Source organism: Aquila chrysaetos, chromosome 7, assembly GCF_900496995.4.
Source record: "Aquila chrysaetos chrysaetos chromosome 7, bAquChr1.4, whole genome shotgun sequence".
In the NCBI taxonomy this organism is placed as follows: Eukaryota; Metazoa; Chordata; class Aves; order Accipitriformes; family Accipitridae; genus Aquila; species Aquila chrysaetos.
In genome coordinates, this window is record NC_044010.1 from 4,083,318 (window position 1) to 4,110,682 (window position 27,365).

At 44.0% G+C, this 27,365-nt stretch overlaps 3 protein-coding genes across 18 annotated transcripts in view; 1 reads left to right on the forward strand and 2 right to left on the reverse strand.

Moving 5' to 3' along the window:
* Positions 1-5,043, forward strand: part of B4GALT4 (beta-1,4-galactosyltransferase 4) — a 34,358-nt gene extending 29,315 nt beyond the window's left edge. For 8 of the 9 annotated variants that reach the window (XM_030019749.1, XM_030019753.2, XM_041124777.1 and 5 more), the window contains 3 exons: positions 1,056-1,178; positions 3,777-3,881; positions 4,335-5,043. In XM_030019749.1, the coding sequence (XP_029875609.1) occupies positions 1,056-1,178; positions 3,777-3,881; positions 4,335-4,476 (370 nt within the window). In that variant the 3' untranslated portion in view covers positions 4,477-5,043. The remainder of the gene's footprint in view (positions 1-1,055; positions 1,179-3,776; positions 3,882-4,334) is intronic. The other variant, XM_041124778.1, reaches the window with a different exon arrangement.
* On the reverse strand, positions 732-21,558 carry LOC115343600 (beta-1,4-galactosyltransferase 3-like). 4 transcript variants are annotated; one of them, XR_005932798.1, is made up of 9 exons: positions 20,835-21,202; positions 19,206-19,385; positions 12,080-12,315; positions 10,990-11,180; positions 10,676-10,798; positions 7,754-7,858; positions 6,195-6,777; positions 5,076-5,164; positions 732-797 (listed from the first exon to the last, which is right to left on the reverse strand). XR_005932798.1 is itself a non-coding variant. In XM_030019747.2 (8 exons), the coding sequence occupies exons 1-8, from the start codon at positions 21,299-21,301 to the stop codon at positions 6,636-6,638; spliced, it is 1,071 nt and encodes a 356-aa protein (XP_029875607.1). In that variant the 5' UTR covers positions 21,302-21,558; the 3' UTR covers positions 6,144-6,635. The 4 variants fall into 4 exon arrangements, 3 of the variants coding, with proteins under 3 accessions (XP_029875607.1, XP_029875606.1, XP_029875608.1); XM_030019747.2 differs by lacking the exons at positions 732-797; positions 5,076-5,164 and adding an exon at positions 21,263-21,558 and having other exon boundaries at positions 6,144-6,777; positions 20,835-20,889; XM_030019746.2 differs by lacking the exons at positions 732-797; positions 5,076-5,164 and having other exon boundaries at positions 6,144-6,777.
* A 2,174-nt stretch (positions 21,559-23,732) lies between these two features.
* LOC115343603 (galactosylgalactosylxylosylprotein 3-beta-glucuronosyltransferase 1-like) overlaps positions 23,733-27,365 on the reverse strand; it is a 30,536-nt gene continuing 26,903 nt past the window's right edge. For all 5 annotated transcript variants that reach the window (XM_030019760.1, XM_030019761.1, XM_030019759.1 and 2 more), the window contains one exon: positions 23,733-27,196. The gene's annotated coding sequence lies outside the window, so the exon portion shown is untranslated. The remainder of the gene's footprint in view (positions 27,197-27,365) is intronic.

Sequence of the window (27,365 nt, forward strand, 5' to 3'; positions counted from 1 at the left end):
CAGAACCTGAAAGGACAAGGTCCTCAGCAACTTGCTCTAGCAGACCCTGCTCTGAGCAGAGGGGTTGGACTGCTTGATCCCCAGAGGCCGCTTCAACCTCTGCAGTTCTCCTGGGATGCTATGACGGGAGCAAAAATCAGCCAGGAAGAAGTCTGAGGGAGGTTGTGTGTGGTGTTTGGGGGGATTTTTTTTGGTGTTTTTAAATTAGATTCATGGTAAAACAGAAATAATAAGAAGCATTGCACCTTCGCTTGTCTGGCATGTAAACTGCCATAATGGATACTTTCTAGCCCTGGCAATTTGTCCATCTGTTTAGATTCACATACATCTAGAAATCAAAATGTGATCTGCAGCCATGTGCACATCACCTCTGAAGCTGGCAGTGGCAACGTAGTAGAAGCTGTGTTGTAATGCCAAGAAAGAGGAGGTTATCATGAAAAGCAATTAGCAAAATGGTATAAGAAGATAAATAAGCATGGTATGTCAATAACTTTTTAAAGTAGATGCGGTTTCTAGGACAGGGAAGGTAGAAGTTAGAAATTAATCTCCTTTAGAGCTGAGCTCCATTACATTAGGTTACTAAGTAACTTGCACTGTACCTTACCTTGGAATTAGTCCTGCAATATCCCATAGCACATGCCCCCTTGCTGGGATCTGATTTCATTCCAAGATTTTCAGATTCAGCTCTTAAGATAGATGGTGGCTTGCTGTCATTATTGCAAAGCTTCCACTATATTAGTGCGTAGCTTTGTTGCTTTTCTACTCATCAGAGTCCTTGAGGTGAAGCATCTTTTTGGCTGGCAAGGGGAATTGTGTAAAGAGAGAGAGAAACTGTTGAAGAAGGCTCCGTGTTCTCAGTTGGAGAGCTGACTTTTTCTGGCCTAAAGCAAATCATCTTTTTGTGAAAAGAGGAAGTGAACAAGACCAACCTCATGGATTTCTGCGCCCTGAACTCTATGATAGACAAGTCTAGATCCAGAGTTTCAGGGTGATACTTTCATTGTTGGTAGAATTTGACTTTTAATTCTTCATTCTCTCTTCTTGTGTACTTCTAGGTTACGGTACCGGGGATATTTTGGAGGTGTAACTGCTCTAACAAGAGATCAGTTTTCCAAGGTGAATGGATTCTCTAACAAGTACTGGGGTTGGGGTGGAGAAGATGATGACCTTCGAATCAGGTAAAAAATAAATAATAATAATAAAAAAAAAAAAGCTAGAGGGAAATGGATGTTAAAGGGTGGAGGAATTGGTTTAAAAAAAGTAAATACATAAAAAAAAATGGGCATGACTTCACACCTAGCCTCCAAAGGTGGAGCACTACAGGAGCCTTTAATTCAGAACAGTATTGCAGTGGGGGTTTGGAGTGCCAGATGCAGTTCTGTGAACAGTTTCCTCTTTGCAAAGGTTAGGCACGCATGAGACCTGCTCCTCCTCCTGACAGCTTGTTGGTTGGGTGTGGGTTTTGTTAGGGTGGTGGGGTTTTTTTGTGGTTTGGTGGGTTTTGGTTTGTTTTTTGGTTTTTTTTTGTTATGTTTTGGGGTTTTTTTTGGCAAATCGCATGCCAGACTTCAATCTTGCCGTTTCTGTTATAACCAGCTTCTAAGCAAGAATACAAATACTGTGTGGCTGAGACAAAAACAAAACAAGCGAACCAGAGACACAAATGTATTGTGTTCCAATACTTTGCAAGAGTGTGGGTGTGTTTTGGTGGGATTGGGTTTTTTGCATTCATTGACTCCCATGATTTAGTCCAAGCAGGGCTTAGTTTGTATGTAGGTGGTATTGATTATAGTTAAGATAGTGAATAACTTTAGTTTTAGAAAGACTGCATATATATGCATATGCCCTTTGCTCTTGTTAAAACTTGTTTTGCAGACATGCCTGTCAAAGTAGGAGAAACTTGATAGTTTGAGAGGTTTAGTGGGACAAAGTAGTCAACAAAACTTTTATGTTGATCTTTTGCCCAGGAAGAAACCTCTAATCCTGCATTGCTGTTAGTGAAGGAAGGGAAAAAAAACCAACAAAACCAACAGAAAAAACCCACAACCCTGCAAGCTCTGCTGGCAGAGCCTGTCAATTTGTCACTTGGGTATGCTCTGTCATTCTTAAGTGTTTGTCCTTTTCAGTTGCTTAAATATGTCCCCCAAATGTTTGTTTACATAAAATTCCTATCCTTGGTAATGGTAAATAATTACACTGGTGAAATCAAGTCTGTTAAAATTAGGAACTTCCAAATGAAACTTTTTCTCTGTGTCAGTTCAGCAGATCAGTCAGCTGTACCTCAAGAAATCTAAAATCTCTGCTGGAGACATGGATTTCTGTCCCTTCTTAATCATAACTTTTTTTTTCCTCCCTACCCCTAGCTAGAGACACCAACTTCCCTGTGACCTCTTGGGAAGATAGCTTTTATTGTGGTAGGGGATAGCTTGGTACCGTCTTATTCCCCAGCTTCCCGAGAAGCGTCATGGTTAATGAGCAAAGGTGGTAGTGGTGTTCTTTCAAATGTTCCTGTGGGCAGCAGATCCGCAGGATTTACTGAGGGTCTCTACAATGTTTGCAAACGGTTGGAATCAAAAGCGATGCTTGCTTGTGCGTGGCACCTCGTAACTTTGCAGCTGCTGAGGTCTTGGTGTGGCAACCAATTTGTATGACCCAGAGTGCACGCTGCAACTGGACTGGGCTCACGCCTTTCCCTCTCGGGTGGACCTTGGACTGGGCTGGTTACAGAGGCTGCAGTGGTGGGTAATGGGAGGCTTGCTGTCTCGGTGGGTTGTTGTACGGACAGATCCTTGCAGCCTTCCTCGGCGAAGACGGCAGATGGCAGCATCCCCTTCAGTATCTTCAAGAACTCGGGCCGGAGTGCTCTTAGGTCCTGCTGTTTTGCCTCTATGCTAAATGTGATTGATTGTCTCTTTTGGGCCCCTTCCTAAGGTGCGCATCAAAGAGATTTTTCAGATCGTCTGTTGTATTTCTTTGATAATTTACTGCTACAAGTAGTCACAGGAAATCTGTAAGGGGCTCAGTTTCTTCAGTTCTCTGCTTCCTATTGCTCTTTTCAGCTGCTGATGTGACTAGCAAAGACCTGGGTTATTCCTTAATTCCATTGTCATGAAGTTAACCATTTCTGCTGACAGAGCAAAACTGTTGTGCTCCACAGATACGTTTAAGGCCAAAAGCTCCAGTCAAGTGCCTGATGTCTGCATGGGGCTTAGTGTTTCTGGCACTGTTCTCAGAAAGAAATTTTTCTTTATGTGAACAAGTAAAAATTTTGCAGCTGACTGCCAACTGTTAAAAAAGAAAACAAGCTTGGTTTTTTTTGTTGTTGGTTTTTCTTTTTTTTTTTAAGTGGAGAACTATCAAGTATAGGTGCTTTACTGCAGTAGTTGAGATGAACTTGTTGCAAAACATGTGGAATCTTGCTACAGACCTCCTAGCTTAATACAGGGCAGTACAAACTAGACCAGACAATACTAATCTAAATGTACTCTGTTGTATAATGTGTACTTAAAGCTCTACATGACCTCTGCTGTAGTAGCTACCTGCTTCTGTTCAAAGAAAGGGGTATCTGTCACCCTACTGGACCTGTTCTCCAGAAACACAACTCTGAGCCCCATTTCTCTGGAAAATGGGTTGTGGAGGAGATGCAGATGAGCTTCCTACAGTTCTCTGTGCTTGCTTCCACGGCATCCACAAGAGATGAGTCTCCAAATGTTGGTTTTTTCCTTAAGAGCTTGTTTATAGTTGACATCTTGCTCATGCACTATTGCTTTTTCCAGGGTTGAGATGCAGAAGATGAGAGTGGTGAGGCCGTCTGCTGATGTAGCCAGGTACACGATGATCTTCCACAAACGAGACCACGGTAATGAGGAGAATGGAGAGAGGTGAGTCAGGAACAGTGTTCCACCTTGCACTGTCTTGGTGTGTGGGTAGGAGCCAGGCACCTGGGGGCCATGTTCTTTGCTCCAGGCCAAACGGGTGTTTTGTGGTACCTAGAGGGCTGTGGGGGACAGCCCTGTGACACCACTGTTCACAGCTGGCGGCTGCTGTTCTGTACGTGAGATCTGCCTAGAACTGACTGGGTGATGTTCCTGAGAAACTTCCAAAGTTACAGTTACATGGATATGATTTGAGCATATGATTTCAGAGATTAAACCAAAGGACTTTTTTCCCCATGTCCAATTGTCCATGCTGAGGACAGGAAAAGCATGACTTTATGTTCCCAGTAGATACAGACAGGCAGTAGCTCTGCCTCCAAGTTTACTAGTAGTGAGAAAGAGCTCAAAAAATCCTCTCTTACGCTTGTCAATGAAGATTTTTCTCCTCTTTGTCCTCAGGATGAAGCTTCTACGTCAGGTATCGAGAACGTGGAAAACAGATGGGCTGAACTCATGTTCATATAAACTGCTCTCAGTGGAACATAACCCTTTATATGTCAACATCACGGTGGATTTCAGCACGCAGCCCAAGATCTCATAAGGGTGAGCACCACCCAGGTTATAGGAAATGGCAACAGATCTCGTTTGTGGTTGCTGTTACAGCAGATGACTCCTGTCACTCTGCTTGAACGAGTACTTCAATAGCACAGAAGAAAGGTGGTTTTTTTTCCTGACAGCATCTAATTGATTGGTCATTTCCTTTTGTGAGGACTGGGGCTATGGACTGACCCGAGGGACAGGTCCTCACGTTCTTCTATGCACTTTCTGCTGGGACATTTGCAAAAGTGTCCTTGTTTGGGCTGGTCCAGTGGAAGGACTTGAACTAACTCTCCTGAAAAAACATTTGTTCTTGCAACTGTTCTTAAACTTCCTATTTGTTGTAGGGGGAAGGCTGCCTAGCACTGCCAACACTCCCATGACTTCAAAAGGACCAGGCCAGTCTTTTCTCATTAAAAGCAGAAGAATTCTTCACCAACTACAAACTTGCTGAGAAAGGCTAATTTTTTCCAGCCTGAGGAAAAACTGCTTATGGGGGAGGGAAGGGCAATAATGGTAATGGATGAGATGTTAAAACTCTCTCAATAAATACACTCCATTGCATTCAAAAGGCTTCTCTTGTCCTTCATGAGCTCAGCTCACCCTGCTGCAGGACTGCTGAGGTGTCCTGTGGCAAAACAAAAGTCTCGGTTCTGCAGTAGGCTGCAGGCTGTGTGTTATTCTGGAGAGATCTGGAAGGAAATGCAGTGGCCAGGTGTGTCAGAAATTCCTGTCTGTGGTGTTTAATGCTTTGGACCACACTGTTAGCAGAGTGCATATTTGTATACGTACCCAGGCCATTATTATTTGTGATTCTTGTTTTAGGAGACTGGTGAAAGTCTGTGGATAACTAACTGTTCCACTATGCTACAGCATTTCTGCTAAAATCTTAATTAAATCACTTTCTTTACTGCATTATACTTAACTGTCCTTACACCTGCTTGTCAGTTATGCATCCCTTGCAGGTAAATATGAAGCCAGGTTTGAGAGAGTTTCTTTTAGGACACAATACATTAATTACATTACAAAAAGCAACTTCTGCTTACTGTAATATTGAAGGATGATTCTCTAGCTGGTTGACACATCATTCCAACTGTAGAGAAGACTGAAGCTTTAAATAAGTCCTTAGGTGTTAGTGGGATAGATGCAGCTTTTCAGTGAACAGGGAATTTTAGTACCTACAAGTACCAAGCAAAAATACCCGGTCATGCTTGCAAAATAACTGGACCTGGTAGGCAGTGCTACTGACTGACTTAATAGGGAAGGCAAGATTACAGAAAGGGCAAAGTCTTCAGCAGACTGTGTCAGTCTCACAGTCAGGTAAGTACAACTGCATACCTGCCAGGGTCACAGCTCCACTGCTGACATGTTTGCCTGACTTAGAGGAAAAACTAGTATTTTATGTTGAAGACAGATCAACCTTGAAAGATAATTAGTGTTTGAGCAACAGCTGAAATAATACCAGATTAATTTCCCTACTCTGAGCAGGAGGTTAGACTAGGTGACAGCCTCAGGTCCCATTCAGCCTGAATTACTTACAGCTACAAGAGAAGCATTTAAACACAGGTGGATCAGGCCAGAAAAAACAAAGACTTAAGCTCTGGTGTTGCCTCATTTCAGAGCAACTTTCTCCTTTAGTAAGAGTGTAATAAATATTCTAGAAAATCTTAATCCAAACACATAACTCAATTTATTCTACTCAGATTCACAAAAGATACTTACAGAACAGTAACTGGCTTCAACACTTTCTCCAAGTACAGCACTTCAGAAGCCCATCTGACAGAATGGCTTGCATCCCAATTAACACTTCAGTACAAAGCAGTACAGAGCTATCCAGCTATGGAACAACAGTTCCAGAAAACTTGGGTCAGCTTACTGTCAAGGAGACCTTGATCCCCAAGGCTGGGAGGTGGGTCTGGCTCAGTAGTTAGTTTTACAGTGCTTTGACAATTTTTACAGTAAGCCACAGCCTGTTTATTTGCTATCGTACCTTATTCTTGAGGCCTTTTCTTCTAAAACAGTGAGAAGAAAAGTGAAATTCATGAAAGACAAAAGGATTAGTCTCAGGTGGTGCAGACTCCACACCACAACAGGAGGTAGAGGCTGAATGCCCATACACATGCTGCCACGCTGAGCCCAAACTCTGCTTTTGTTTTCATTCTCTTAAGAAAATGGGGGAACATATCCAATGTCCACAGTGATGTTGGTATAAAGAGGATGCTTTGTCCTGGAAAGGAGCTTGAACTCTAATGAATTCATTCCATCATCTTTCCATGTTTTTCTGGTGTTGTGTCGAGAAGTAGGCCTGAAAAAGGAACAATACCTGCAGTTAGAACAACAGAGGTGATGTCTGCAGCTGAAGCTGCAGAAGAAATAGTCTTCCAGAGGTGGCATGTACTTAGCAGATGAAAACTGCTAGCAGAAAAGCCCCAAGAAAATTCTTCTCACATCATACACACTAGAGAGAGAAGGCATTTTATAAGACTAAACAGATTAGAGTAAGTTCATGCTGACTATTCTAAACAAGGAGGACAATTTGCACTGGAACCTGTCAGGGAGACGAGGGAGATGGCAACTACAGTCCACAAAAAACCAAGAAACTGTCAGCAGCTTAGAGAGACCTGGGAGTGCAACACCGAGGCTTGCAGCAATGGTGTACATAAGCTGCTGTAGGTAGGTTTTAATACAGGGTTGTTATGGAAACCTGGGTTTTGAGGTGACAGAGGGAAGTCTGCACTGTCAGTATGAGAAGCGCCACACTTGACCCAACACCCTCCTCCAGCTCTTTTATATAAAACCGAGTCTTTGCTAAGGTCTCACAGCACCTTCCTCATGTCTTCAAGCTAGAATACTGCCTTCCGCTATTTTAATGGCACATTGTAAATCCACACCGATTGAAGAGCAAGTTTTTATTACAGGAAGTTGTAGCAAAGTGCCTCTTCAAACTGAACTCTACCTATTCACGAGGCAGGCAGTGGTGGGTTTTTTTTAAGTTTTATTCCCTGTATAATTTGATGCTTAAGTCTGATATGTGTTAGCTTCCTAGCTAACACATGTCCTTAGCAGTAGGAGACTGGGTGGAACCCTTCAAATGCAGAGACAGATACAGAATGATTTAGCTGAAACTGACTGGGAGCCTTCTTTAAATAGCCACATTTTAAAGCAGAAAAACAAGCAGTGGCATTAGGTATACTTACTACCTGTTCTGAGGAAGATGATGGTAACAGTCAACCTGCCACAAGGCAAAGAGCAGCCTCCTAACTGCCCCCCCAAACACTTACCTTCTCCAAGGCTCTTGAGTCTCTGTCTCTTCATTGTAGTCCATCACTTTGTAGCGTCCAAGGTGAGGTGATGTCCGGACTATTTTCATTCCTGCTAGCTGAATCCTTTAAAAAAAGAAACAAAATATTTGCTTAGGCATAAAGATGCCATTTCTAGGCTTAGTTATAGGGAAGTTCAAAGTCAGAGATCGTTTTCAGTGTTAATGCAATCAAAGCAAAATGCAGAAGCCAAAGGGAGCAAGTTTAACACCACCGCAGTGCCGCATTATCTTCTCTAGCAGGTTCTAACCGGGCTTGCGCTAGAAAGCTCCCAGCTGCAGTATGTTTCAACAGGGTAAAGAGGATTATAGCAAGCAGGGAAAGAACAACAGCATACAGAGCATTCAAGAGCAATTCCCATGAATCTGACAATTGGGCATTATTTTCACTTCCTTGTAAGAGCAGAGCTTTTACTGCCTAGAGGTCCATCACCTAGACTTAAAAAAAAAAAACAGAACAAAAAAACCCCCAACAAACCACCAAACTTGCAGTTTCTGAAAGGAAGTCAGTCCTGAGTTTCAGATCCAGATTAAGCCTCTCTCTGTTCTTTGAGAAGTGCCATTCATTCAGTTGGCCTGATTAGAGGACTGGCTTCATAAGAGATTAGTGATAAATACAGGCACCAGACAAACAAATGTGAGCTGATCAGCTGCAGGACAGTTCGATAAAAGTGAACTGAAGGCTCAGAATTCCAGAACAGAGCTCCTAAAAACAGCATTCTGAGTGACTTTCAAGCAACTCATTGCTGATGGCATCTATGTTAGTTTACCAAAGTGCCTGTAATAGTGCTAGGGCTAGCAAACCTCTGTTATCACAGGGCAGCTCTTACACAGAGAAAATTCCTGTGAATGTAAGAATCAATGTTTGCTCAACTGCAGTTATCTAACCTGCACATTTGCAACGTGTGATTGCCTTCCACGGAGATCTGGTACAGCGGCAAGCTGCGCTGAAGCAGGAATGTTAAAAAGCTGAAAGAGGCTACAGAACTGAAAATATTTGCTAGTCTAGAGCCATCAAATGATTACAACACTTCATTGACAGTATGACATACTATTATTTCAGATTGAGTTTTAGACAAGGTTTGTTTTCTGAACATAAGCTTATTGCACATTCAGTCAAAAAGACAAGAAAAAGCAAGAACACTAAACTAGCTTTGCTGTTACAGATTTTGCATTACAAGATTAAACTAAAAGCATATTATGAAACAGTTAATACATTCATTTACTGTTAAGAAAAAAACAACAGACCTTCCTGTAGTTGATAATGTTAACACGTAAGTAGTTCCAATTAGTATTTTCTTCTAATAAAAGGTAGATCCTGGTGTTTGCTAGGACTAATAGTTGTCAGGCTGCAGTACTGTATAATATAAATAGCAGCCAGCATGTTTTTTCACTAACTCTGCTTTAATAAGCAGTATCCCAGCAAAAAATCTTTACACAGGATGGTTTTTTTTGACATTTCAATGTCCAATTTCAAATACTAATTAATTTTGTTGCTACATGGTAAGAAGCGCTTGAGCACCTCCTAAAATCCAAATCCCAGTAGGTGCATCAACCTGGCCATTCAAAAACAGTCAGCCCATTCCTAATTTCTGCAGGTTTAGACATCAGTGTGTGATTAAATCATGAGCAGGCACTGTCCATGGCCTCCATGTACCTATGGGCCAGAACACTGCTAATCATTAGCATAAGTTTTCGGAGAAACGACACATGATTTACGTCCCTTCAAGAAAGGGCTATTTTGGGATCTACATAACCTACTTGCCTTAGGAGATTTCTGTAAGGAAGTGCGCTCCTATGCATAACTGGCATGACTCTCTACCACAGCTACTGAAAACCCCAATAGATGCCTAAGCTGTACTAAGAACAGCTGAATAGACCCAGCATTGTAGTGTTTGATGTAAAAAATCTATTTTCCTGGCATTCTATTCCTTTAGTAAATGCTGAATCTCTAAACAATCATACACCCTTTTACTTAGGTTTCTCTGAAAGGAAAAGGAGGAATTGTATGTTAGAAAATCTGACTTTCAATTCCCAGAATAGTGCTTTGTAAAAACTCCTGCAGTCCTCAAAGAGAACATTCCACTGAAACTGTATAACTTGTCATGCTGTGCAAGACCAAAAAACACACAAGGCCTTTATCATCAGTTTAGTTTTATGAACTGCCCGTGAGCTTGCCTCAATGCAGGATGATGAAGGTGCACAGTGCAACTACAAAGCTGAATAAAGAAGCTACAGCTGTGATTTTGTACTTGAAGAATTTGCATTAGGCTGAGTACCTGGAACTAAACTCTTTGTATTCACTTCTATAGCATGCTGCTGCCATGGCAACTCAAGTATAAGAAAAAACATCAGATCTTGCTGTCACTGACTCACAGTAGTACACAGGCTTCTCCATCACCCAGCACTGAAGACAGAAGTTAGAATTCCTTGTGTTCCTTAATTCCACATATTGGTGATTAGGTAATACTTGGAGCAACCTAGGTGCCCTTAACATAACTTACATTCCCAACTGTCTGAAAATTAGTAAGTACCTTCTTGGTTTTCTTATTTGTCAAGCTTGCAGATTCCTCCCTTCCCTTGGGGCTGTTAATGTCAATGGAGTCACTTGTCAACCACGTGCGGTTATAACCCCTTGGACGCACTCCAGAGCGAGTGAAGGCACAAGGATGTGAAGTAACATTCTGTCCTCCCAGCACACAACGAGTGGATTCATAGATTCTGAACATCTTCTGACATTAACCATTCCCAATGCCAACAGCATTCTGGATTATAATGATACTGCAAGCTTCTTAAGGAACATCTTAGTTCCTTTCTTAGGGTAATGCTACATGTTTAACTAGCCAGCTCCCTTCTATTTTAAGCCTGTCCTGTGCATTAGTACCTTGTAGCAATGTCGTCATTTTCACCACCACTGCCCCAGTATGTGTTTGGAAACCCATTCATCTTCATGTAATGTTCTGGAGTCAGAGCAGATACACCCCCAAAAAAGGACTTATATGGCAGACTAAAAGAGAAGGAGAAAAAAAAAAAGCTTCAATACTGAAGGCAAGAATACCCTTTTCTGGTGAAGTCACTACTGCAAAACTAACAGAAAACCTCTTAAAGGTTGTATCTTTCACTGTCCCCATTCATACTTTCTATGCAGAAAGTGAACCAGTTGGGATACGTACATCCAAAGCACATAGAGGCACTTACGTGTACTGAAACTTATCCATGGCACTAGCCATATGCTTGGGATAGTATTCATCGCAAACATAGAGATTATAATCATTCTCAGGTACTAGGTCGACATCATGCAGAAGAAGGCAGTCCCAGTCTTCATCCTTCAGGGCTTCCCGGACACCAACATTAAGCAGCTTTGCTCGGTTAAATGTACCATTCCCCACCTGGAAAAGAAAACCTACATTTCTTCACCAAAACAACAAAGAGGATAACTCAATTAAAATTTATGTTAATCAAAAAGCCTTATTCAAATGAATGACACTGGAATGAATCAATACTGGCTACAAATTCCATGCCCCGGACTCTGAAAATTTCATCCATTCTCTTCACAATATTCTCAGCAATTGTAAGCTTTGCTGGGTCAGGGGCTATATACTGCAGGCTCCTGAAGAAGGCTGACTTTTAAGAGACCAGTAAGTCAATCCTTCCCTGTACATCTGCACATCAACACTTTTGCCCTGACTACTGCTTATTAAAGCTTAGAAATGAGAAAAAAAATGATCTTGGTCAAACAAAAAAGCTTCTCCTCCCTCCCAATCAACCATCAGTTTCAATTAATGAATCAAAAACTTGCTCTCACACCACTGATCTTTTGCAGCACCAGTCCACGTCAGTTCAAAACGGCTGTTTGAACTGCATAGGCTGCCCCACAGCAGAGTCAAGCCAGATGTTTTTATCTGATACAGACTAAAAATAGCCAACTTCACTTTAGCATTTAGTCTCAACAGTTTTGCTCAGTAGCCACACTGACAAGCTACAAGACAAACCACATCCAACTCTTGAACAGCTGAAAATACAAGTTACCACTTAATGACAACTTTATCCCTCTAGAAGAAAAAAAAAAAAAGGCAAAACAAATCAATAGCAGAAAGATGATCTTAACAAGTGGTATGATATTTCAATCATTAGCAGCCATGGAGATGGGACAGCACGTAACCAACCTGCTCTAAACCCATGTGTAAAATGGTACTTCCACATTAGAAGATTCCCATTTCTTGTTCAGAACCTAACCCTTAACTGGGAAGTTCAGCTACACCATCAGGCACATCTGATTTAGATTTACCTGCTGAATCAAGTAGATACTGTAACTGAGCTGCTGGCGCTGCAAGAAAGGATGAATATAGTAGAGAAGATGGTGAAGGTACTTCTCCTGGTTCTTGTATGCTACAAGGATGGCTGATTTGTAGCGTGCCAAGCAGTGAGGTGGCCTGTAGCGGCCACCTGACTGAACAAAAGGATTTTTTTTTATGATCATTCTTTCACTAGGGAGCACCCTGAAGGTGATGGTTAATGGACCAACTGTAAGGAGAGACACAAAAAAAAGAAAAAAAAAAAAAAAGATCAGTGATGTTTCTCAATCTTCATTCAAACCTATATATATGTTTACTACTGAAGAAACCAGCTCCACCACAGAACAGTTAACACGACCACACAGATGTGCCCACACGATGAATTCCACCACTGCCTGCTGGTCACCTCCCCACGGCTCCACACCGAGGGGTGCCGGGCTCAGCACCAGGACGGCAGGCACCCTGCCAGAGGCATCCCGAGTCCCAGCACAGCCAGCAAGTCTCACCAAGCTCCTGCATAGTTTGCTTTTTTCTGGTATTGGCTCCCTACTACACAAGCAAACCTTCTGTCTTGTGTTGCTTAGATGGGATCCTTGAATAAATGTATTCACTGTAAGAATAGCATTGAAAAGGAATCAAGATGAACAGACGTATCTGCTTTTACCACCCATATGGAGAAAGTCTCTAAGCCTCTTTCAGAGGAGATTCAAGGACAAAGATGTCCAAAAGGATATTCAGCAGGTTGGGGGAGAAATAGTTTAAAGCCTGGATGAATACAAATGCTTTAGGAAATGTTAGCTTTATCTTAAAAAACGTTTCAAGTTGATTGTATAATCACATGCCACAAGTTCTGTATTGGCTATATTATTTAATTATATACGCTGTGATAAGCAGGCAGTACTTCAAAATTTTGGGAAAAGCAGATGACAGAACTGAGAAGGAAGAAGAGAGATGTTACATTTTCAGGAACAGGCACAGGGTAGCAAAAGAAACTATGTATGACAGTTCCTCTACTCAGCACCTCAATTTTAAATACAAAACATACTGGGTATGTTCAACAGTTTTTACCTAATCAAAAAAAAAAAAAAAAATTTGTGTTTTTATATGAATACTTCCGTTCTTCAGATGGAAAAAGCTTGACAAGTCACAAGTAAGAAAGAATCAATATTAAGTGTCAATCACAATTTCAACACAAGTCTCATATTGTTACAATAGGAATAAACAAATTCTACAATTATTTAAATGCCTGTCCTTCTGGGTAGTGAGAAAAGGTTCCAGAACTAGCAGAAGAGTTATATTTATACACAGATCAGTGTGTCTTACTGGTTTCCAACCACTGTCAATTTCTAAGAAAATAAAGCACAAATGCAGAACAAGATTAAAATCTATGACTTAAATGAACTAGGAAGAAACCTTCACCTAAATCACAATTAAAAGGTGACAATTTCAAATGACAGTTTTAAGTAGGACCAACAATTCTCTGCAGGCCACGCTACCCAAAGACAAAATATTTTTTTGCACCAGAAGCCTGTGAGGCAAGTTGTTGGGGTTTTATTGTTGATGGTTTTGTTTTTTAAATAGATACAAATAAGATTTTCTTTTCCTTCCAAGCTCATAGTTATTGCTATGGCTGTCTTAAAGATTAAGTTTTCAGTATCTTGGAAGTCAGACTCCCTCATAAACCACTGAAATAAATTCTTCTCTCAAAAAACTTCTGATAATGAAGCCTGAGAGAGAAAGAGCAAATATTTAGGCCTGGTGTTTCATAGCTTTCATTTGAGCAGGGAAAGGTATGGGTGTGTCTTACATCTAATTAAGTATTTAAGCAGGTGAGTCCAGAAGATACTTCTTCCAGCCCATTTTGCATTCAAGTCTCTGCCACAATTGTAACGAAGAAAATTGAGCCTGCGTTCACCCACATCCTGTTTAACTGACACAGAAGGAAGCAACATTCCTCCGCTGGTTTGGGGGGTTGGGGTTTTTTGAGCCCTTTAGGGACTAAATTTGGCATAAGATTCAAGCTGTCCATTCAGAATTGGGAAACATTTTGCTAGTATGTGGATGTTGGTATACCTCACATTTGTGATAGGTAAACCTATACTCAGTAAGTGTCTCCTTTTCTTCCTCAAGGAACACACATAATGGCATTTCCTGAAGGTTGGTCTGAACAGAAGGTCTAGCCACTGTGAATCCCACTTCATGGTTTGTTTTTGTTGGTTGGTTGGCTTTGGTTCATTTGTTTTTAAAAGGAAAACCTGAATTTTGCTTGTCAGCAAGATCTTGCAATAGCTGACTTTTAAGTATCACTTTTCAGTCCTTCCCCAGGTATCTGAAACGCAGGGGGTATTTGATTTTTGACTGTGTTACCCTCAGTAGGGAACTGGAGTGCATTGCCATACCTTTGTGCCTGAAACAGAAGAGTAGTTCTTCAGAGAATCACGTTGTGGGCCCATGAATCTAGGTCACACTTATGATTAACATTTTATGATGTTATTACCTACTTCTATGCAGACAGTTTCCTCTTCTGCCTTTAAGACCACCATGTTTCAGTCCAACATTGTTTTTAACCTGTAGTTTATGTTGCTTTTTAGATTTATGAACTGCCTGATTATCAGATCTTTTAACTAAAGCACCATTAACCACCGATTTGATGACAACTGGAGCTTGCTAAAGAAATGTTACATTCAGATTGGATTTCAACTACAGATCATTGCTCCAAGGAAGGTATAAGAAAGGGAATTAACCCCTTTTGTTCTCCCACAAAAGCATGGTTTTGTTTTCTATAATGCAATTGGGGCTCTTTGTATTGCAGAGTAAGATTCTGTAGCGATAATCCTTAAATTCCAAAAAATGAAATCTAAATTTGGACATAAGGGTATGAGTAAGATAATGTGCAATGGTTTCACTCCTGTTGTCTCCTTCCATACCCAAGCATATGATTCATGAGGGTAAAATTTGCATTTTTCAGGTTTTTCAAGATGCCATGTTCTCCCAACCTGCCTGGCTCCATACCTCAAACTCAGCTCAGAAATTCAATCTAGTATATGCCACGGAAAAAAAGAAGTTAGTCTGTGACATAGCCCCAAACCTCTGGCTGCCCTACATCCTTTGCTACAAGCTAAATTCTGGCTCTCAGATCTCCTTCCTGCCCAACTAACAAAAGGCTAATGCACTGTAATCCAATTAAATCCCAGATGTGAACAGAACCATTGCAGGCTGAACCAAATAGGGAAAAACAAAACTGCTAACGCACAGCTTTGGGAAAGGAGGAAAACCCTGTCTTAGATGTTCTAGAAAGCACAGGATCCCAGTTCAGACAAGGTACAGAATCAACACCCTGACACGCCCAAGCAACTTCTCCATAGCCTGGTTCCTACGCTCTTTCTGTGCCTGTACCATCACATGGAGGGTGTTTAATTAATATGAAACTTTAGTGTGTAGATTTAAAACTCACAATTCCCTGTCTGTATTGTTAGCTGGTGCCAGTGACAGCATACTCCCTGCTTGCTTTACTTTGTAGGCAAGATATTTGACTATCAGGGGGATCTATTGATTTTGACCAGATCTATCCCATCCTAAGAAAGAAACTACATGACTTCTAAATAACTTGCTACACATTTAGAGTTAGCAGCTATAATTACTGAGTTCAACCAGAATAAGCAGAACTTACAAAAGCTAAACGAACAGGAACAGTACCATGGATGAATACCTCACTGAGAAAGTGCAGCACCACACACTACATTAATAGAGTCGTATTTGTATATTTTTACCACTGTTTGAATGAAAGGTAAAAAAAAACCCACCAGACCAACAGCCTTAATTTAAGCACCAGTTTCTAATGACAGAATACAAGGCTGCCTCAACTGCAGCTGAAAATAAGTCTCAGCATTACCACCTTTTTACTTCTCTTTAAATCTGAGAGAAGAAACTCTAGCAGAAGAGCATCCCTCAGAAAATGTAGCAGGAGCTACTCGTTACCACAACAGATGGTCACAGTCATTAAAAGGTTATGACAGATGGGAGTGAAAGGGAGTAACTACTATAAGAAGGGCTTAGAAAAAAAATGCTTCCATAACATGAGCAAATGATAAACAGCAGAGTTACAGTCAGAACTTTCAACTATTAAAGTCCTCAAGGGCCAAACCAACTCATTCAGCACATACCATGCATAAAGTAAGGTACCTCTTTAAATCTGAGTCGTCTACCATCAAGCTACTTCCTGGTAAGAGGAAAAGATGAACCAAAACAACACATCTTGCGTGCAATGTGAGAAAGTCAGATTTTGAATTTAAATGCTACTTTGTTAAGTTTTGCATATAAGTCAGCATATAAACGCTTTGCTTTTTCCAAAAACAAAGGAGGAAGAAACAGGCAACTGGATATTTGTGTAGAAACTTTAACCTTTTCGTAATTTATTCACCTTTGACTAATTTATTCACAATATTAATGAAGACACTGAATATCTAGTACAATGCTTTTCAAGTTGTTGGTCACAAAAGGTTCAATGGACACCACTAAGCATTAAAAAAGTAACATTAGTCAGCAAGTGTCTAGTTCGTCCAAGGCAGAGGTGTTTAGCAATTACACTTTCCTGCTCCACAGCCCTGGAAGAACCAACATGCTGTAGATTCAGGAGGTAGGAAAAAGACAGATGAACTGCAAGCTAATCTTACATTCCAACAGTTATTGAAATGATCTACTATATATATATAAGTGGAAAAAGTGCTGCACTTCATAAAAGCCCTGATGAAGAAACCATTTAAGCCATTTGGCATTCTTCCAGCTACTTTAACACACTTTGGAGTGGACACAGTGACTTATTACCAGCTCTGAATTGGAGATTGGAATCCTCAAGAATTGATTTGAAATCTCACGTAATGGAATTTGTGAAATTAAAATTAAAAGACATTATTATCTCTGATATAACGCTTCCAAGAGAGATCAGTCCCATGAGAGAAGATGATAACAACCAATCAAGACATTTATAAAGTATTTATACATCTATTCATATGGGCCCATCACATACAAAACAAAGGGCAACTACCTTGCAGAGTAGCATGCATTTCTCGGGTTAAAAAAACCCAAACCACCCAGAAGAGGCTGGTATATAGTAATACCAGAAGGAATAATTTACTTCATATTTAAAGGGGAATATCACTGAGTAAAAGTTAAGTTGTAGCAGACCGCTCATTTTTCTTAAGCTGAATCTGTATCAATGCTCCAAATAATTTGTGCTTCACAGCAACAATGCTTCATATGCTCAACTCTAATTTTTTATGCAGCAAAACTTCCACAATTACTTTGCTTCATTTTCTTTTTTTCCTCCCAGTGAACTTACTGTTGGTTTCTGTCTATAAGTAACACTACATTCTCATTTTAGCTCTAAAGTATGACATACAGGCCAATCCCCTCTGTTCTCAGCAGTCTCAGGGATGGGCAGAAGAAGAGGTCTTAAAAAGATTAAAGATTTCACAGCTCTAAGAGCATTGATTAGTGTAGTTTTACCCTGCGTCTGCCGCCTCCATATACGTCACTACTCTTGCTTATCTGATGGTTTGCCTGCAAGCTGCACAGAATTGCACCTAGTTTTGGGTTTGGGGTTTTTTTTTGGTTGGTTTTTTGTTTGTTTGTTTTTGGTTTTTTTTTTTTTTAGAGACCACAGCTTTATCATTTGACTCTTTTCAGGACAGTGGATTCTCATCAGTAGTGGAGACAAGCAGGGTACAGGCACATTTCTGCTGTTCTTTTTCAAATAAAACAATTAAGGCAGAAACACAGAATTGTAGCTTCCCAAAAGAACTGATGGGCTGTAGCTAGTGATGAACAGAGACTAAGACCATTAGAACTGGCACCTGTGCAAAAAGGCTCTGTCCTATTAGTATCTCAGTAGTTACTTAGTAGAGCTGTTTCCAAGGGAAATGCTGAGGCATATACCCAAAAGTTATCACACAATTTCATCAGACATATTGCATGTATTTCATTTAACTTCAGCAACAGAGGAAGGAAGAAAACTTCCCAAAAGAACAAGCATCATTATGAAGACTGCAGTCTTAAAAGGCTCATCCAAAGCATCCCAGCAGAGTCCTCTAACTGAATTAAGCAACTTGACACAAGAGTAACCACAGCACTGGCTTTCCAAAATGCTTCCACCTGTGAACCAAGGTCAGCCATTTGCTCTTAACTGTGCTCCACATGTGGTGATCAGCTTTCCTAGAACAGCAGGGCAACTACTTAGTGCTCCAAGACTAGTTATATGCAAGACTTACACATGCAGAAACCTGTGTAGTATGGAAAACCAGATGAGGGTAACTTACTACACAGTACTCTAAGAAGCAGGTGTCCCCAAACCAGCGGTAAGCACATGCTTACAGAACTCATCCATTCTTGGGTGGCTCAGTCGAACTGATTCACTATTACCAGAGATGCACCACTTTACTATCAACAAGCATGCTTTACAGGTTTGACTCTGTATTTACTTAATGCAGTAGCTGGATGAATGCTGCCTCTAAGATCAGCTCTAATTTGGTCCTAGTGTAAATACAAATTAACCTGTGACCAGACCTTAAAGGAGAAGTTTCTAAGTCTAAAGGATGTGAAACAATCATAGACCAAAAAGATCACCATGAAGAGCAAGGTGCCAAGCTACATGCTCATACAAACGATATTTAAAGCCAACTTAATCAGTTAATCAATTTATATTGAACTATGAGCTTGATATAAGGCAGAGACAAAGAACTCAGAAGTTACAGCGAGTCAGACGTCAAAACTATGCACTTACCAAAGTACAAGTTTTAGCATATTTTATACAGCACCGCCAAGAAAAAGAAAAAAAAAGTGTTACTAACTTGGTATTAAGACCATGCACTGTTTTCACTCGTTCTACAATCTCTATGCAGCCAAATCCTTAATATTGTTAGTTTTTAGATCAGTAAAATACTTTTCCTTGTATAACCCATAAAAATGAGTTAATTAACACAAGAAAGTTTTGCCAGAGTAAGTATTACATCAGGATACCACTTTAAAAAAGCGGAAAAGTCTGAAAAACGTACAACTTGCAAACTGTTCAACGTTATCATGCAGCAAAGCAGTTATTTCAAACACTTACCGGTTCATACCTACCAAATATTGGTGACTGCGCTGAGCAGTACGGCATAGCTTCTTCATTGGGAGCTTGGGTGAACAAGCTGAGGTTTGTATACACATCATGAGTTTTGGAGTAATCCAGAACCCGATGCGAGTCTAAAAACCCACGAAACACATTCGAAGGCCCACCTCGGTAGAGTATCAGGATAAATATGGCTTGGAAGACGAACAGAAACAGCAGAAAGCAAGGATTTTCGACACGAGAGAGGGACATAGCTTTTAGCCCATGCTCTGGAACCAGACCGGTGAGGAGTTTAACCGCCTTCCACGAGCTGCCGTTCTACGTTCAGGGCTACATCGCCGGGCACACCAGACCACCTCCTCCTCCTCCTCCTCCTCCTCACACTTTCCGAGGCGGCAGCCCGCTCTTCCAGCACGGCTTCGTCAGGCGGCTCGGCGCCAACCCACCCGCTACGACCTCCTCACGGCGGGCTGCGGGAGTAGAAGCAGCCGCTCAAGGCCACCTCAGGGCAGAAGAGCCACCGGCGGCGGCGCACCCTGACGCCTACCCCCGCCGGACAGGCTCCCTGAGGCAGAGCCAAGGGCGGGAAACGCGCCCCCTGAGAGAACCGACCGAGCGGCAGGCGGCCGGTGCGGCCCGGCGGGACGGCCCACGTAAGGCGGGGCGGGGGGGGGGGGGGGGGGGGAACAGGCTCAGCTGTGACCGCCTCCCAAAGGCTCGCAGCAGCCCAGCCTTCCGCTCCGCCCCCCCCAGCCCGACGCCGCGGTCGTTTCGACCCAACCATCAGGCGGCCGCCCCCACGCCGTTCGCCCGCCTTCCGGCGAGACTACAGCTCCCAGCATGCAAAGCGGGGCAGGGCGGAGCCCAGCCGGGCTGTGCTCCCCGCGGGGCATGCTGGGAGTTGTAGTCCCGAGCCGTGCCGCGGCCCTTCTCCTCTCCCAACCCACAGCCGCTGCCCCGACTCTAAATTCGTTATTGAACTGGGCAGAGGTGGCTAATTAATACGCTGCTCGCTACCTACGCCAGAAGGGACTACGGCAGCGTAGCCTCCACAGCGAGGGGCCTCCTCACATGGCCTCACCGCCCATAAAAATTTTGGCTTTTACACCCATCCCTTTACTGGCTGATTTCTTAATGAGCTGGGGCTTACGGGACTGTGCCTCCATCCGCCTGCCCGCTCTCCGAACGGGTTCTTAACGCGTCGCCCGTTTTCACTGAAATTTGGCAGAGGGAAAGAAGTCTCGCAGATAACAAATTCCTACAGGCTTTCAAAGAAAAGTCAGCGGCTGGGTTTGCACTGCGGGGAGTTGTAAAAAGGCAATTTTACACCCCTTAGCTCAGCCTCCCGTCCCGCTCCGAGGCGTAGCTGCTGGCTGGGTGCTCGGCTCCCAAACCGGGCGAAGCGGGATTGTCGTCATTTCACATTTAATTTTAACTTAATTGGTTTTTAAAATTAAAAAAAAATGTATCAAAGTCTTGCTTTACTGAAACCGTCCCCCCCCAATGCTGCTGCTGCAAAGGTTGCTTTTCTTGCACGCTGCTGCGAGTCTCTACCGTTTACCTTCTCCCTGTGCCATTCCCTCCGTGACCACCGCAAACCCACCCTGCTCGTCTTCCCCTCCGTAAAACAAAGCAACGCTTACTGTTCTGCCGAAATCTCCAGCGAGTACAATGCCACGGACAGGAAAGAATTAATCCCTGCGTCAACCATGAAACAAACAGAGGAACCAAGATTTTCATGGCATGACCTGGGGTCGCAGACAGCAATTGTTTTAGGGCCCGGTACTGCTTTATGCGTTATGCTTTATGCTTTATGCTTTGGTTGCGATCCTCCCGTGGGTCACAGTAGGAAATCACGATGTAGGAACAACTTGGGCAAGGCCTGTCTGCCTCCATCTCTCTCGGAGGCAGGGAGAAGCCGGACCCACTGGAACCATCCTGCACCGGCAGCTCTGCTAAATTCCCTGCAGTCAGGGCTTAGTTGTAAAAAATTGTCTCCCTTTGTCAGATCCTGGGCAGGAGCAGCAGGTCAGCTGGAAAGGCAACAGCCTACCCCGACCTGTATTCTTACCTGTGTGTGTATATGCTCTTGAGACTGGAAAACTAACATACAATTAGCCAGATCAACTGGCTGCAGAGGAGCCAAAGAGCACGTGTTTGTGTGGGCTGGGAGAGCTGAATCTCCAGGATCGTCTCCCTCAGGAGCCTTCCAAAACCAAATGCAGTTCCTCTCCTTCCCCTTCAAGCCATCGTCACCAAAATGGGTGGATCAGAAACCACCACGAGCCTTTTTCTCGCAAGAGAGCAAGCAAGCATGGACTGGAGAGCAGAGTTCAGATCAGAACTTCATGGTGCCAGCAGGCCCGAGCCTTTTCAAGGTCACAGCTCTCCTGTTTTTAAACAGAGGTGTGGAAAGCTGGGGTGTGTTCTGAATTAAAAATGAATCAGATATTGCTTAAATGCAAAAAAAATAATTTAACTGTCTCCACCGAAGCGTGGAAGGGAGGTGGCGGGCATTTTAGCAACCTCTGTGCACAGACTTATTGAGGGCAGTGATGGAGGAAAACAATGTGAGACTGGATCTGTAAGAAGCAGGCACTGGGCTGTCTTCACAGTCAAAGGTCTGCCTTTCTCATTTTCACACGTCTGCCTGAGAAATTAAATTGAATGCATAAAGAAAAAAAAAAAAAAGACAAACACCGTCTTCAACAGAGCTTGAAATTAAGTTTGTGCGAGAGCCTCTGGATTGTCCCAGGGGAGGGGGCTTCCCCTCCCTCGAAGTGCAATTTCATCTCCAATCAGCCCCGAACATGATGAGAGACAGAGAGAAGTACCTCGCTCCATTTAATAAGATTCATTCTTGCTTGCTCTTTCTTTTTCCCATCCTCCTCCTTTGTCTCCTGGGGCCTGCAGCAGGGCGGCTGGGAAAGCTTGGCCTTGAAAATGCAGTGCCCAAGGAGGGGAGGAACCGTGTGCTGGTGTTACAGAGTGATATCAAGCAGGGTGCTCGTGCAGTGTCGGCCGATGTGTCTTATCCACTGCCCTCCCAGTCCCCAGGGTTTCTATCAAGGGAAGAGGAAGGTAGCACTAGACCTCGTACAGGCATTGTAGAAGCTTCCAGCCACCACAGCCAAGCAGAGCTGTCCCTCTTTTTTGGGGGGTGACTGTGTTTTCTAGTGGGGTGGATGTTTCAGGTACCGTTGGCCACGGCAGTTCTTTCTCAGCCTTTCGCAGGATCTTGGCTCGTAAACTTCACATTGCACTTTAAGCAACACTTTTGTGAATGTGATTTTTTTATTACAGAGGTATGGATTTGGCTTGTACTCTAGCATGCTAAATTTTTAGCAGTGCTTCCTTAAAAGAGTCTTAAAAGTGCTTCCATGTTTCTGGGAGGTGGGTCCCTTGTTGTTAAAAAAACCCAGATAGCTGATGTCACGTACCTTGGCCAAATGGCAGAGTAAATCAGTGAGAGCATTAGAAACAGGACCTGGGTCTACTAGCTTCTCCCAGGCTTGTGGATTAGCCAACAGTGGGCTCCTGTCGAATAGGTCCATCCACTCTCCTCCGGTCTGGAGAGAGAGAAGGAAGAACCAAGAGACTTAGAGTTGTTTCCCTACCTGATCCCATTGCACTGACATCTACTGTCCCAATGACAGTTCATACATTTTTCCCAGTGGATTGTAGCTTACAGGGACTGGCAGAAGCAGGGACTGAAACGGCGTGCAGTTGGTTAGACTGGACCTTGTAAGGACTTAGCCTGCGCTTCCTTACCCTGTTGGTGCTGCTCCTGGGTGTCCCCCCCTTGCCCAGAAGATGCAGTGGGCTGTATTGCAGAGGACCACGAGCTACTGCCCTCGCCTCTTTCCCATCACATGCTGTCCTAAGCAACTGATCCTCCTCCAGGAGGAAGTTGAAAAAGGTCTCTTGACCCCCAGAACCGACTGGGAGAGACTATGGCACCGCATTCCTGCAGGAGATCCCTTATGTCTTCCCATAGTGCTGCCAGGAGAGCTTGTCCTGGCTCTTCCCAGGGGGGAGGACAGGGCGCAGGAGCTGCCTGGCCCAGCAGAGCTGGAGGGGATACGGTGCACCCTGCAGAGCAGACCTCGATAACATCACCCAGCAGACAGCTTGTGGCACCTTTCCCCTCTCCCTTGTGATGGAGAGCTGACTGCCTGCCCTACGTTTTGGCCACCACTCACTTCTGAGTCGTGGTCAGCGCCTTTGCAGAGCAATATCTCAGTAGGGATGGTCACCATGTCACCAAAATGACATCTAGAGGTGCCATGAGACTACAGAGTTTAGGCTATATTCTCCTGTCTCCTTCTCTCTATCTCCATAATGCAGGTACCAGTGTCAGGGACCTGGAATGTTTTTGCTTGAATTTCTATTGTAGCATTTGGGTCAGATGAAGACTGAAGCGAGTACCCTTAAAATGAGAACAACTAAAACTGATACATTCTCCATTACAGAGTCCACTGTGTTTTCCTGTAAGAGGAGTAAGCACTAACGCTGCAAGACAAGACAATGGTGCAATATCGTACTATTCACATCATATTTAATTACGCTCTAGTACCATTCAATATAAATAAATAACCATTAAAAAGTACTTTCTTGACATTCTCTTTCCTTCGTCAATAGTATTTTCTGCAACAGGAAATGTTAGTAATATTCATTGGTTGGTGAATTGGATGAATCTCAGAGAACATGAATATCAGATACTAATATGCTAGTAAAAACCAGGCGCTGGGATGCCTTCTCTTCTTCAGATACTTCAGGCTTGATCTGCAGCTTCCCTCCTTATTGCATTCACTGCGTTCACTTTGCCTGAAGCCTGTAACTCTGAGCGCTGCTCCCCTCCTGGGCTCTCCCACCTAGCTCTGCTAACAAACAGCCGTCGTAACTTGTGGTGTGTGTTACTCACCCACCCTTAGCTGATACACCTTGGCCAGCAGCAGTCCTTGCTGTCCTTAGGCTGCTCTACAGGGAAAAGAGTGTTTGTGCTGAACAGGTCCAAACATCTGCTAGCCTGGAATATCAGCCGCGTACACCCACGCTGTCCATACAAGGTCTTGGTCCTGCACAATTTCGTGACCGACAGAATTTCTTGATTCACAGAAACTCTCCTCCACAGGGTCAGGCTGGGGCAAGAATGGAGATGGTGTGATAGGGCTGGTCTTGAGAGCAGACTCCGACCGGCACCGAATGAGCAGCGTAGTACGTATCACTGGAATCCAGGTCCCCAGTGGGAAAAACAGGAATAATAATTTTGCTTTCTTATAGGGACGCAGAGAGAAGAACTCTCTAAAAACACGGGGGGGGGGGGGGGGGGGGAGGGGGGCTATCCTTTGCAATGGGAATAGATCCTTGCTACAAATGCCCACCGTCAGTGCCAAAACCCTATGTAGGACCCGCGCGAGATTAAAGGCCAGGGAATCTATCACCATATCCCCTCCTGTTCATTCGGGCAGAAACCCTGCCCATCTCAGAGGAGAAAATGGAGGATGATAAATCAGCTCCTTTATTCCCTCGCTCTTGCTCATTCATCGAAACCACAATGAAGGGGACTTAAGCTTGGTTTAATACTGGGTGGAAGCATTGAGCCCACCTGCCTGGTGGCAGGATGGGTTGGCAAAGCCCACTGGAGTGCAAGGCCTGTTACCTCCTGCAGAGAACGGGACAGAAAGCTCTGACAAATGGAGAATTAAAAGTGTTTTGCGGACGCCGGGCTTCCTTCATGCTATCCCGTGCCAGCATGCCAGATCCTTGCTGTGTAAGGACCTCTCTAGGGCCCAGAGAAGACACCGTTTTCATGGCCCGTTCAGTATTTCTTCACGCTGGGACGGCTGGCAGGGTGGCCTTGTAGTGCTGGGTGTGTTCGTCCAGAAAGACCCTGGTCTAAGCCTCACTAAACACAGTCTCCATTTCTCTATTTGCTGCCTATTCTTTGATTTCCCCTGCCTCCCTCCCTGATAGGAGGCATCTCATCCCCTTTGCCCCCTCCTGTACTTTAGCCCCCCTCCCATAGCATTTTTCCTATTTCCCATCGCTCGTTTCCCATTTGAGGGAACACGGACCGACTCAGATACCCTTCAAAGACCCCCCTTCACGGAGGCTTCCTGAGATCCCATGAGGACTATCTGCTGAGTGAGGCACTCCTTTGCACATGTTTTTACCTCGCTATCATTGCTCGGGAGCCAGAAACTTAGTGCCACCCACGTCTCTCGCATAAAGGAACTTTAATTCCCTTCGCCGTACTCCCCTCCTTGCTGTGTTTCTGATTATTTTGCCAGTTTAAGACACCATTTTAAAGAAACCCCAGGGAGAGCAGAACATAGGACATTCATCGATCAACGCCATGCTCTACTGTTCCGGGGCGAGGGGGGAAATATTCTTTCTTCATGAACATGTCAGGTGATCTAAGCTAAAAACCAAAACTAAACAAGGAATAGGCAGAGAACAACTCTAGTATAAATAAATCAACAAATAAATAAGTTTCCTGCCAGCCCAGAATTTCTTGGGCAGGGGATGATTCAATTGCTCATAACTTTCCCCCAGCTGTGAAATCCTCGATGTGTTTTGAATGCCTAAAGCCTTGTTTCTCACGGCCTGAGTGAAGATGGTTTTCAAGGTAGGCTCAGAGGGGTTTCTGGGTCATTCAAGGAATCTTCCTGGAAAAGTCACAGCGACACCACTCCCCACGCACACACATGGTACCAACACTTGTGCTTTTAATCCAGTGCATCCTTCCTTCGGTCCTCATTTGCCACCTCCTCCTTTGTGGGCTGCCTTCCACCTGGCTGTCTCCCTGTTTTATTGAGGGAAAGGGAAACCCATCCACATGACACTGTCTCCTCTCTCTTCACAGTGCCACACATGCCTTCCAAAGTTCAGCTGGAAAACCTCGTCACGTTTGCTGTTTCAGTTGTCATCTATGTGCTCAAGATACGTTTCCCGACGGTGCCTCTCCACATTCCTCGACGTTCTCACAGGAGATGGGTGCAGGCTGAGGGTTCCTCTTCTCTGAGCACTTCTCACCCACCTCCACCTCAGAGAGGTGTTTTCCTCTCTGGAGGTCTAGGAAGCAAATCTGCATATGTGATTTGACGCTACTGGAGCGCCTGATGGTGCTGCAGCAGGGTTCCAGGCTAGGAGCGATGCTTTCGAGTCCACCCATCTTTTCCCCTGCTTTCTGGTCTCTGCAGCGAGACATGGAGGCACGGTCTTTGAGGTACAGTACCTGCCGGGTCTCCCTGAGCAGGAGAGGAACTTTATCCAGAGGGCTCTGGGCCAGCATTTTCCAAAACAACCTTATTCTCCAAAACAACCTTATGTGAGGGCAGTTCGAGTTCTCAGTAGGCACCGGATCCCATCTGAACTTCCAAACCCCAAATGAAGCGCTTCAGCACAGCTCCCTCTCCAACGCTGAAGGCTGATCCGCGTAGGTATCTGAGTGCATCCTTCAGAGGGAGAGCCTCTCTCAGGCTAGCTTTGTTTTAAAGCTGTTTTGAGAGCATACCAGCCTCAGGCCGACAGGTCCGCGTTTGTGCTTTTGCGACAACTGCTGTCCTTGAACCGCCGCAGCTCGCAGCTGCTGTACCGAAGCTCAGGTTTTACGATATGCCAGGAGAGACCTTCAGAGGCACCCATCCTGGATTTCAGCCACGGTGCTGGCACAGCCGAGCATGGAGAGCGCGTCTAATAAATTTTAACGAACGGTTAAAAACACAGAGCCCGCAGGGGAAGGGAAGCACTCCTCTCCCAGGTGGGGAACGGAGCCAGTGCACGAAGTCAAGGGTGAAGAGCGGTAGGGTCGCAGGGCACCACGTCAGCTCTGTCCCTGCTTGTTACCACCTTTTTGGGCAGTGGGAGCCGATCGGCGTGGCGACGTTTTGGGGGTGTTTATCATCCTCCAGCGATGGAGCAGAGCGCTGGGCAGAACAGGCAGGGCGCGCAGCTGCTGTGGTTGCTGACGAACTTCGGGAACGATCGCTGCCCGCTGCCGCTGTCAAAACAAACACAAGACGAGGTAAGAAGGAGATAGAGATGTCGATACCACATCCAGTACCACAGGGCAGGAGATGCGTTTCCAACAAGGCTGTCCCCCGGCTCGGGTAGACGCTAGGGAGGCATCGGTAACCTCAACCACACCACGCACAGCTTTGGGCTGGGGT